The 12483-nt window shown below is 36.0% G+C and overlaps 1 protein-coding gene across 2 annotated transcripts in view; it reads right to left on the bottom strand.

The window, feature by feature from the left end:
* Window positions 1-9836: 9836 nt before the first annotated feature.
* Window positions 9837-12483, bottom strand: part of FAM149A (family with sequence similarity 149 member A) — a 47115-nt gene continuing 44468 nt past the window's right edge. For both annotated transcript variants that reach the window (XM_051964272.1, XM_051964273.1), the window contains 3 exons: window positions 12039-12167; window positions 11564-11642; window positions 9837-10098 (listed from right to left, as the gene is read on the bottom strand). In XM_051964272.1, coding sequence (XP_051820232.1) covers window positions 10025-10098; window positions 11564-11642; window positions 12039-12167 — 282 coding nt within the window. In that variant the 3' untranslated portion in view covers window positions 9837-10024. The remainder of the gene's footprint in view (window positions 10099-11563; window positions 11643-12038; window positions 12168-12483) is intronic.

Here is a 12483-nt window from a genome sequence, read left to right as displayed (position 1 = left end):
ACCCTGGATGTTGGAAAGATGTTGGTGATCCAGGTGATGCTGCAGTAGATAAAATGCTGTGTCTTCTCTCCTTTCTGCCTTGACAGTAATAGGAAGTTTGGAAGAAATGTTTTTTTTGGGGCAAGAGAGAGGAAAGGAAATAATGTAATGAGATCCTCATGTAGGTTACAACCTGTAATGCCAGAGAAACTGAGGCAGGAGAGAGATTAGAGAGTTTTTAATATTTTATTAATGGGAGAGTAAGATTGACTGGACAGGACTCTCGTCTCAAATTATCCAGTCAGACAGAGATAAAGATATACTAGGACCAAGGAATTCATGTTGGTCCCAGGTCTGGAGGAGACTATCATCTCAAAGAATCCAGTGTCCAGCATCCACCCGCCAGCCGCCATTCTCCAGCAATGAATGGAGAATCTCTAACCTTTATATACCTTTTGGAGACAAAGAAGAGGGAAAGAGTAGGAAAGATCAGGAAAGCCAGCTGGAAAAGGCTATCAATCAAAAAGGAACCCAGAGACAGGATGTCTGAATACCCAGAGATAAAGATGTTAGTGAAATATCTTGGAATATTTTAGAGGGATGTTGTAAATTCTCAAGGACAGAAGATAATCAGGAGGTCTACTCTCTTGTTTATCTTGCTTGGGCTAACAATTTATAACCTTAGACTAATTGGTCCTCAGCCTTCATGGACCAGAGGGAGATTTACAGCTTAGGGGGAGTAATTAGGGAGACTGGGACAAGGGAAACTTGTACAAGGAAACTGAGTCAGGACAGTTAAAGAGAACTGTGGCATAACAAACCCTTCCAATTTTGTCTATCCTGTGTTATCACTCTGTCCCACCTAAAATAAAAAGAGAGGAGATTTTTGTTCACCTACAACTCAGTGAAGGGATGCCTTCAGAAGCCATAAAGTGATAAGGAAGATTGAAGGAGAGCAGAATTTCCCCAAGGATACCTGTGCAACTATTGTGGGTAGCAGATAATTTAGGTTATAACTGTGCTGGGAGGGTTACCACCTGCAAAGGGTGGGGGAGGTGGTTAGGAGGTTACACAGCAGAGGAAGGGGCCAGATTGGGTAAGTGTTGCAAACAAGCCTCAGGATTGGTTATAACATCTGGGTAGGGTTTGTGACTTGATTCATTGACCTCCTTAGGGTCAAATGACAATCTCTCTGAGGAATGCTACAGTCAGCCCAGAACACCTGTCTTATTTTGAAAACTACTATGCTAGAATATGAACACTTCAAAAATACTAGTCTTTCAAGCCTTTATAGGAAACTTCTCTAGCTAACACCCGCAAAATACCTTTTTTTTTTTTTTTTGGTCCCATCCTTTTATAAACTTCCAATTGTTACAGTGTTCCTACAACTGACTTTCCTACAAACTATGTAGTTCTATTTTCTGTATTAAGCTGATCAATCAAATCTTTTTTCAAAAATTCATTTCATTTAGTGCCAAGTAGATTGAGTGAACCTGAGATGAGAAGCAGAAACCATCTGTGCTCTTGTGTTTTGTTTAACAATCAGCTTTTCTGACTGCCAGAGACCATGTCCTTGGGGGACATGCCAGAGACCATGTCCTTGGAATCAAAGAGCTACATGTCCTTGGAATCAAAGAGCTAAAGAAGAATGTAATCGCCTGCACATAAATTCTGAAGCTACAACCTTATCGTAAACAAACTATACACCCTAAACTCCTGAGACAAGATGATGTGTGTCCCAGAAAATTGGCCCTATCAGCCCAGGTGCAAGATAACGATTAGGCTCCAGGATGTCTGCCACACATCTGGTGTGACATTCTTTACTTTGCAACCCCCCATTCAGAAATGTATTTAACTAGACCCTCTTCATTCATTAAACTGAGACTTTGTTTCACCCCAACTGGTCTCCCTCCTCATTTCTAACCCCATCCCTTTTCAGGCCTAGCCTCACAGACAAATGCCAGCCTCAGGACCCACACTTTGATGACCTGCTGGACAGGTCATCTGACTCCCACTTTAGAGCAGGAATAGACTTCTCTATATTACTGTGTCCTTTGTAGGAGCAAGATACGCACAATATTCCAACCCCTGACTCCTTCCAAGCTACATTATTTTTTCCTTTAAAAAAGTGTTGAGACCATCCCCATGACTTGGTTGGCTCAGGAGACCAAAAACTCAGGCTGTTGATATCACTTCCTGGTTGCCCCAAGTACAAAGCATCCCTGAGGTAATCCAAGCATCCTCTCTGAAGCTGGGCTGACAGATCATAGTGACTAGCTTGAGCAAAGGAACTCACTCAGCCAAATCAATTCAAGGTGTCCTCAATGCCTATGTCTATTGAATGTCCTTCTGTTGTGGCTAAATAAATCTCCTTTTGTTAACTGCTATGAATGTCTAATTCGTCCCAATATCAAATATAAACCCCTATGAGGCAGACCCAGCCAAAAAGAACTGGCCTTGCTTCTCCAAGACTAAAACCAAAGATATGCTGAGCAGCATTGATGGGACGTAGGAGGAATCATTCCAGCTCCTGACTCAAGACCTACAAAGCCAGAAACAAGATGCACACTGGGCCAAAGTTTAAATGATCATTTTCAATTATCCATCCAATTAGAACTGGTTATAGGCAAAACTAAAAAGTAGGACATCACACCTCCCCATTCTTCTCTCCAGAGTCAAGATTTCTGAACAGTGCCTTTTAGATTTCCCTTACTTCTCTAACCTCCTTCTAATGGAGATCTCCCGCGGATCATAAAATTACACTTGTAAAAGATTGTTAATAGCTTAAGAAAATTTTTAATTCCCAGGAAAAAGTATCTCTAGTCACTCTGAGAAGCAACAGAATGTGGTAGCTGAAAGTATTAGACTTTGAATCAGGAGCCCTAAGTTCAAATCCACCCCTCCTCAATGCTGGCTAACTGTGTAAACCTATGCATCCCTTGTGTGCCTCAGTTTCTTAATCTGCAAAATGTGTGATTGGATTCAATGGCTTCTAAAATTTCTGTTTAGCTTCATTTCTATAACCCTGGAAAAAGGGATTCCTGGGAAATAGATCGAAATTAACAGATTTATTTTAGCAGTTTTCAAACGGAAAACTTTTCATGAAAGCCATATTTAACATAGAGATAATACTTTGCAGTAAGGCTTTGGGAGAGAGGAATTTTAAAGTCAAATTAATAGATCTTTCTCTACTCCATGGAAAAAGGTTCAAGATGAATGACTAAAGCAAAAGGAAGCAGCAATAACAGGAGAGGCAAAAATATGAAGCCCTGAGCATTGAGATTTCATCTAATCAAAAGTTGACTATGTACTAGAAACTCCTTGGCCCTTAAGGATTTCCCTTAGATCCTGGAAGGAAACAGTAGTCAATTTGCCCTCCAGGGACCCAGATCCCTACTGTGAGTGGAAGTTGGAAAAGTAGCCTCAGAGTATAAGGGAAATTTCTGCTGAGGAGTGAGGAGTGAGTATTAGGAAGAGATAGTAATGTTTTTTTGCTTTTTTGTTTTGTTTTTGTTTTTACTGAGGTCATGGGGTCAAATGACTTGCCCAGCTAGGAAGAGTTAAGTGTCTGAGGTCACATTTGAACTCAGATCCTCCTGACTTCAGGATTTCAGATCCACTGTGCCACCTACCTGCCCCAATAATAATGTTTTTTGGTTTTTTTTAAGCATCAATAAAAGCTTTTGAGAAAGACAAAGACAGAAGCATAGATAGATTTCAGTTCAATTTAGGGCTGAATGTAAGAGTCACACATATAGTCACACTCTGCTAAGAGTATCTAAAAATAATGGCTACCCTCTATAATAAGCAAAGAACAGTTTTTCATTTATTCCCAGTGAAGAAAAAAGCTAAACCAGTTATTCTGGCAACCTTCCCAATGTTAGTATTGACCTGAGGCCATAGCATATCTACATATGCTTAATGTTTTTTTCCTTTCTTCATCAGCCTATCTAATATACTTGGAGATTCTTAAATGAAAATAGGGGAAGAATTTGGGGATTACTAGGAGAGCCATCTAGCCACGTATAATCCCAGGAATATCCTAACCTTTGTCCCCCATGCAAGTTAGTTTAGCTTTTCCTTAAAAGTATTAAAGCTGTACTTGAAATTTGATTAGCTCAGTGGACTAAAAAGTTCTAGCTATTAATGTCACTATGTGATTGGTTGAGTATAAATCACATGATCTACAGTCTTTCTCTGAAGCTTGGCTGTTGGACTATAAGGGACAACCCAGAAGTTAGGGAGCTTTATTCAAGTGAATCAATTCACTGTGCCTTCCATTAGTCATATCTTTGTTTCTGAACTAGTGTGTAATCAGAATAATATAAGCTTGGAATGCTCTGCCACAGATTGGATACAGATAATCCCTAAAAACATTTGGGGTGGCTTCTCTAACTTTGCTCATCTCACATTTCTTCTGAGCTAATTCAATTCTGCTTTGCTTTTCTCTGATGAGGGCATGCCATGCTAGATGATCCTGTGCCAATGTCTCCCATGTCATATAATAAATGTATCCAGATCTCATAGACATGATGAAAGCAAAGAGGACATTGTTTTAAAAGTTCACTGGCTTTGCAAGCTCTGTCTTTCCCTTCTTTGTTAGAATCTTCCAATCTAATTTGTTAGAGAAAAAATTAGAAACAAAAACAACTGCCAATGATTTTGGAGACCCTGAAACTCTAAAACTCCTTAAAGGAGAAAATCTCCTTCAATTCTGCCTCAATGAGGGACCCTGCCCCAGACGGAAACAAGATAAATAGCTCCATTCTGTTATCTAGGTGGGGTTGGTTCAGTCCTGAGCTAAAAAAATTCCAACCCTATTCAATTAAAGAAACTCATTCAATTCTATTCAAATTCAGCTCAAGCTGAAACACAGCTTGTAGCCCAAACTCTTGTTATAAAAGAGCCAATCTAAAATCCTCTCTTTGCAGGGGTCCTGACATGCCAGACTAAACCATGCTATGTCCAGGAAGCCTCTGTCCACTGGAATAATATTCTTTTCCAGTGCTACCCTCTCTTTACCCTCACCTATTTTCCTAACGAGACCTTATGCCCCTCTATTGGGATTTCTCTAGATTTAACTTCTCTGTCAGACTTTGCCTCTAAAGAATTTAGCCCTTCTATTCTTGCATAGTAAAGACTGACTTCCAATGCCAATAACAAACCTCTTTTATCAATCTAGGTTTTAGGGTTTGTAAATTCCTTTACAGAGAATACCTGTGCTGCTAGAAGGGAGTTCCCTAAAACTCCCTACCCTTGAGCCAAATCCCAAGGAGATGTAGGGGAGCCAAATCTCTCCATTTGGTTCCCTGAATCCCAAACCTGCCACTAGACCATATCATTTAAACTCCCTGACCATCAGAAACCCTAATCTCATTTTGGTTCCCTAAATCTAGATCTCATATTTTCGGTTCCCTAACCAGGAACCCCCAAAACTAAATGTCCTTATGAATTTCTGCTTATCAGAAAACTTTGAAAATTAAATATTATTATACAAACTGTATAACTGCCTCATTTGACTTCAAAATTGGATGGCATAATTATTTTCCTTGGAAAAGAACACAGTAGTTCAGGATAACATTTCATTATTTTATTTCCCTTCTCTCTTCTCCCCTACTCTCGTTGTTTATCAGTGATTATATCTAAAAGCCTTCTTTTTTCTTCTGAAATAAAACAATGGAAATTATACAATATAGCTAGTAATTGAAACATAAAACTATACTAAGAATTAAAGACATATTGACAATTTCCTTGGAATAAAAATCTCTTGGGGAAAATTGCTGATTTGTAAGAGTGGCTGATTTATGAAACTGTCCCAAGTGTTTTCTTTTCTTTTTTTAAAAAAAATAACCTTTTATTTAAAGTTTTGAGTTCCAAATTCTATCTCTCATTCTCTATCCCACCATACCTGGGATGATAAGCAATCAGATATCTATATATAGATATCTATATATCTATATATATAACTGAGCTAATTCAATTTCTGAGCTAATTCAATTAGCTCATTGAATTAGTCATTTTGACTAATTCAAATTAGTCATTTTTGTACAAGAAGACTCAAGTAAGTGGGGGGGAAAAGAAAAGAAAAAAAAGAATGTAAAAATAGCATGTTCAGTCTGCATTCAATCAATATCAGTTCTTTTTCTGGAGGCAGATAGTATGCTCCATCATTAATCTTTGGGGAGTGACTTGGATCACTGTATTGCTGAGAATAGCTAAATCATGGACAATACTTTACTGAACAATATGCACAGCATTCCCCGATTGGTGTTTACAGGATATCCTTGTCCCAAGGAATCCAATTTCATACAAACATTAGCTCACTTATCTTTCAATCTCATGGCAAATTAGGACCCTGGGGAAAGACATGTCTCTTTTATATAAGTAGGAAACAACTGAACAGCTAGAAGATTGTTGTAGAGGGCCTGGAGGTAAGAATCCATTCTAAGTCTTGAATCTTACAGTAACCAACCTCTCTTTTCATATGAAATAGCAGAGATATACTTGTTTAATATATATTTAGGACTGAAGCAAAATATAAAACTACTATACAATGGATCAAAGGCTTACCTTTGATCTTAGGACAGGAAAAACAGCCCACAATGGAGACTAAAGGCATTTGGGAGAAAGGTACTTGAGACATTGTTTACTCTGATATATCTCAACTATTTACATCTCTCTCTAAGTAACCAAGATTAGGGCTTTATCACTTACTTCTCACTAGAATTTGCTTCTTAGGAAAGTTATTGGGACATCAGAGAGTGTATTTTGTATCAAGCCTATAAGAATTGGAAATATATATATATATATATTTGTCTTGTCTGATCAATGAGATTTAGGGGTCCTCAAACTTTTTAAATAGGGAGCCAGTTCACTGTCCCTCAAACTGTTGGAGGGCCCGACTATAGTAAAAACAAGAACTTTGTTTTGTGGGCCTTTAATAAAGAAACTTCATAGCCCTGGGTGAGGGCGATAATCGTCCTCAGCTGCTGCAATTTGCCGGAGGGCCGTAGTTTGAGGACCTCTTACTTAAAGAGTTCTAATCTAATTTTCTCCACCTGGTCTTTGCATTCCATGCCCTTTATTCACTAATGGAGCTGGACTTCAATAGGTTGTAACTTCATTTCAAAGACTGGCAGGTCTTGAAAGTCTTAAATCTTTGTTTCATTTTTGAAAATACTTTTTTTATTTTTGCAAAATGCCTAATATATGTGGTTTTTAAATTAACTATTAAGAGTAGTTAATATTTTAAAATTGTTACCCAATTGGCATAAGGCATTTTAAAGAGCCTAAGCTATAATTTGAATTCACATTTTCTCCAAACTATGATAAATGAATGTAAGAACATTATTATTGTTGTTAAATCATTTTTCAGTCCTTTTGACTCTCTGTGACCTCATTTGAGGTTTTCTTGGCAGAGATACTGAAGTGGTTTCTAAATTTCTTCTCCAGCTTCTTTTTCAGATGAAAAACTTGAGGCAAACAGGGTTAAGTGACTTGTCCAGGGTCACACAGCTAGTTAATATATGAGAGAAGATTTGAACTCACAAAAATGAGTATTTTTGACACGATGTGCAGCATTTTATCCACTGAACCACATAGGGGCCATAAGGAATATTATCATGCTATTGTTGTTGTTAAGTCATGTCCAATTCTTCATGACTTCATATAGAGTTTTCTTGGCAAAAATACTGGAAGGCTTTGCCATTTTCTTTTCTAGTTTAAGGCAAATAGAGGTTAAGTGGCTTGTCCAGGATCACACAATTAGTGAGTGTCTGAAGCCAAATTTTAACTCAGTTCTTTCTGACCTTGGACCCATTTTATCCACCGAGCTAACTAGTTATATATTATGTGCTGTAAGAAATACCACATATGAAGAATTTGACAAAGTTGAGAAGGCTCATATGAATTGATGTAGAGGAGAATAATCAGAACCAGAAGAACAACTTATATGACCCCCCCACAACTTATGTAAACATAAACACCATTGATAGGCTTCAAAACTCTGAACAAAGCATCAACTAATAGTGACTATGAAGGACTTGGTGGGGAAGCATCTTTCCTGCCTGATGTGGTGGACAATAGAAACAAAATGATTTCTGATAGGGATTATACTGAATTGTTTTGTTTGTGCATATTTATTATAAAAGAGAGTTCTATTGGGAAAGCATTACTCATTGGGAAGTCTTAATGATGTAAAAAAGAAAGATAGCAGTATCAATTAAAAATATTTTAAACATATAAATTCATTGAAGCGAAACTTTTGGAAAGAGCCTCACCAAGAGAATTGAGGGTAGTCCAAGCTTCTCTGAAATAGGATTATAAGAATACATACAGCACTATTAAGCTAATATCTTAGAAATAACTTCTATGAACCAGATTTTTTTGTCTTGTATATTGTGTGTGTGGAGGGGGGTGGGAGAGAGAGGGATTCAGGCCCTCTGATTTCATCTATGTTCAGAGTTCCCAGGAAGGGATTTTTCTCTACCAATGAAGATTCACATTTGCATTTCTAAAAGTCTAGTTTCTTTACCGAAAAAAGATGTCTATGTGTAAATTTCAGGGGATCTGTAAAGTTGGATAGATAAAAAAGATGCCTTTTTTAAATCAACCTATAAATAAAATTTCATTATTATTTTGTTCAGTTATTTAAATATGTGTGTATGTGTATGTGTGTAAAAGACACTTTGTGAACAATAATCCATTTACAACCTGAGGTTATTATTCTAAGAAGTCCATAGGTTTTTCCAGAATGCCAAAGGGATCAATTACACACATCAAAAAAGAAAAAAAAAAGAAAAAAGGTAAATAATTTATGTAGTAAGTTTTCTGGGCTACTGATGGGTGAAGGGATTTGTCTAGGGTCACACATCCAGTATGTGATATGTAACAGAAATGGGAATGAAATCCATAACCTTTTGACTCTAAGACCTTTGGAAATTCCCAGAAGACTTTCATTTTGATAATTATTCTCTTTATTTAAGAATCATTATATTTTCTTCTAAAAGTATTGCTGCCAATGTCATCACCAAATTAAAGCATAAACATTGTTTTAAAACTAGCCATTGCCATTTTTTAGAAAATTGATGCATATTTTGAGTCTTTTTTTTTTTTTTTTTTTAAGAAACTTAGAATGTTGGATTTAAAAAAGAGGGTTTTATTCATATTATATCACATGTCACATATGGTCACTGCTGAAATCCTCTTTTCAGGGTTCACAGTCATAAACTAGGGACGTGTAACTTTTGAATGCATTAGAGGGTAAACTCTGGCAGGTTCTTCTAATCTAGAAAGGTTTTGAGACTAGATCTGCTGGCAGAAACTGAATTGACCATCTAAGAATTTGCTTGACTGATTTCAAAAGGACTCTTTACTAGATAGTTGGCCACCAGAAGATGACAATTTGTGACCAAAATGACGCACTAAGACCAGGCACTAGAATAAGTAATCATTCTGATTCATACTTGTGGGAAACACATACTGATGAGGTCACAAATGTCTAAAGTTAATCAAAGATAAATAAAGTTTTTAAAGAGAGAAATGTTATAAAATTTTAATAGAATTATTAGAAGTCTACTAAAATTTAGTAGAATTGTATTGCAAAGCGAAAATAGAAAGGATATTCTGATAAAAAAATTCACAAAACTGATTTGTTATCTTTTTAAAAATTGCAAATTTTATATAGGAAGCAGAATACAGGACAACCAACAGCTCTAAAGTGATGGATCACTGTCAGAGGGATTGAGTGAGTTCCCCAAGTTCACATAGATCATCTCTTTAAGCATAAGAAGTAGACCCATAGAGATGTGAAAGTTTGTGTATATGTTCAGATGCAAATGATGCAAAGTTGTAGCACATTCCAATTAAAAATGAGCATGTTTATTATGATTGGTTTTCTTTAAGAGTCCTGTCTTTAGGACCAGGAAACAAAGGGACACATAAATATAGCATAATACTTGCTGTTATTTCTCAAGTAATATAGAATAAGTTGACACTTGGCAGATTTCACTTCACTTAGTACAGTGACTAATCGGCCAAAGTTGGATCAGGAAACCACTGGAAATCTCCTTCTTGAAGTTGAGGTATTTCTTTGATATGATTTAGATAGATGTTGGGAACCTGAAATTACAAATATAAATAAAAGTATAAGAAAAGAAAATGATTTCAAAAAAAGAGATAAACTAAAGTCTATGTAGATATTTTGGATTTTGTCACAAAAAGCCATGATTTAATAAAATTATCACTTTAAGAAAAGAATTGTGATAATATAGTGAATTATTTTTTTAAAGTCCTGACTTCTAATTTCATCAATACATAATATTGCAGGCCTGTCACATAACAGGCACTTAATAAATGCATATTGACTGCTTGACAGTGGGAAACTTCTATTGTTGAAACTCCCTCCATTACCATATTGGCTCAAAACACAGAGACTTAAAAAGTTGCTTGGAGAACTGTATATGATAGATAAGATAATGGTCTGTCTTCACATAGTCATTTATTGGTTAGTTTTGCTGAAATTTTGTTTTTCTTTCCTTCTTTTTTAATCTTTATTACAAAGGATGAAAGAAGCATGTCATTGTAAATAGAAGGCCACCTCAGAGCCAGGCGCATTTGGATTCCAGTACTGTCTCTGATAAGACATTTAACCTTATAAGTCTATTTGTATCTTTATATGTTTGAATTATGCTTTATTGACAATGCAAAGTTATGCCACATTTCAAGTAAAATGGACTTGTTCATTATAATTATGTTTTTCTCTAAGAGTAAGAACTAAAAATTTTACCTGGATTTTTCCAGATCCTGAAGGCACTGTGATAACAATATTATCTCATTTGACCTTTACAAAAGCCCTGTGAGGTAGGTACTATTATTATCTTCATTTTACAATTGAAGAAACTGAGGCAAACAGAGATTAAATGATTTGCCTTGGGTAACACAGTTAACTTAATAAGGGTCTGAACTTAGGGTTCCTGATTTTAGGTCTAATATCCCAACCATTATGCTATTAGCTGCTCCCTACATTATAACTTAAAATATTGAAGTTTGTGTTTATCATTATATTTATTAAGGCCAAAAAATCTGTTATACATCTTTAGAAAGACTTCCATGCTGAATAGCTTAAATATCAATAGTAGCAACATTTAAAGATGTTCAACTACCAGAAAAATTTTACACTGGAAGTAAATAGGTAACAGAGATAGGCTCTGAACTGATGGCTTGTGACTCCTCTAGCCAGATACATGTTATCTCTCTAGTTGTTCTGACAAGAAATCAGGATTCAGTTCAGTAAATACTGTGATGCAAAGCAATAAAATGAAAGACTTGTTACAAAGTAAAATGTGTGCCTGATGGAGGCAATAGTTCATCATTTATGATGACGATTAACCAGTACTACTAAAATATCTCAACAGGACAATTTTACTCCTAAAATAAATGGTCCTTTTTACTAATTGACACTGGTTCTTCTTGCCCTACCAAAAAAATAAATCTCAGGTAGCGCTAGGTTAAGAAAAAAAAATTTTAACCATTCACAACTAATTTAAGTATTCTGAAATGTGTTAAATTATAAAACTTTACTCACCTGTTAAGAAATCTTGACCTGTCCATGTGTGGTTTACAAATTCCATTGGTGTCAATGACCTTTTGTGAGGAGTGTCAGACTATTGGAAGAAAAGGGGAGAAAGAAATGTTTAGGATGTTTCAAATTCTGCCAAAACAAAATCTCTCAGAAGATGCTATCTGCAACCAGAGAAAGAACTATAGAGACTGAATACAGATCAAAGCACATTACTTTCAACTTGTTTCTCATGGTTTTTTCCTTTTGTTTTGATTTTTCTTTCACAACATCACTCATATGGAAATATGTATAACTTATATTGCCTGCTATCTTGGGAAAGGGAGAGACAAAGGGAGGAAGGGAAAAAAAAATTTGGAACTCAAAATCTTACAAAAATGAATTTTGAAAACTATCTTTATATGTAATTGGAAAAATAAAATACCTATTGAAATTTTAAAAAAAGAAAAGAAAAGAAATCTCGGAGCAGAGCAGAACATACCCTGAAAGTGTGAGTGGTATTAGGCCTTGAAAATTGCTCGGAGATAACAGTCCTTTCCCGAAGAGGTGGTCTTTCAATATTGCCAGGCACAGCACTTAACACTCGGTTTTGAGGATATCTTCCTCTGTGCTTAAGTTAAAAACACACAAGCAGTCAATCCAAGTTTATAACAAATTTCAATATTAGCATGGTTAACTGAATAATCCTGAGAACCACTTACCTCATTCATTTTGTTCATTTCACAAGTATATGAGTCATAAATAGGCTGTGAAAAAATTTGGGTTTAATTCTGGGACATAATACTCACTTCTTATATGACCTTCACTTACCTGGACCTTATTTTTTTCATCTGTAAAATGAGGGTGCAGAAATATATGTTCTCTGAGACTCCTCAAAACTCAGAATCATATGATCTGATAGTGCTGCTATTAAGGAGCAGCATAGG

This window comes from Antechinus flavipes, chromosome 6 (genome assembly GCF_016432865.1).
Source record: "Antechinus flavipes isolate AdamAnt ecotype Samford, QLD, Australia chromosome 6, AdamAnt_v2, whole genome shotgun sequence".
NCBI lineage: Eukaryota > Metazoa > Chordata > Mammalia > Dasyuromorphia > Dasyuridae > Antechinus > Antechinus flavipes.
This window is presented reverse-complemented; position numbering and strand designations above follow the sequence as displayed.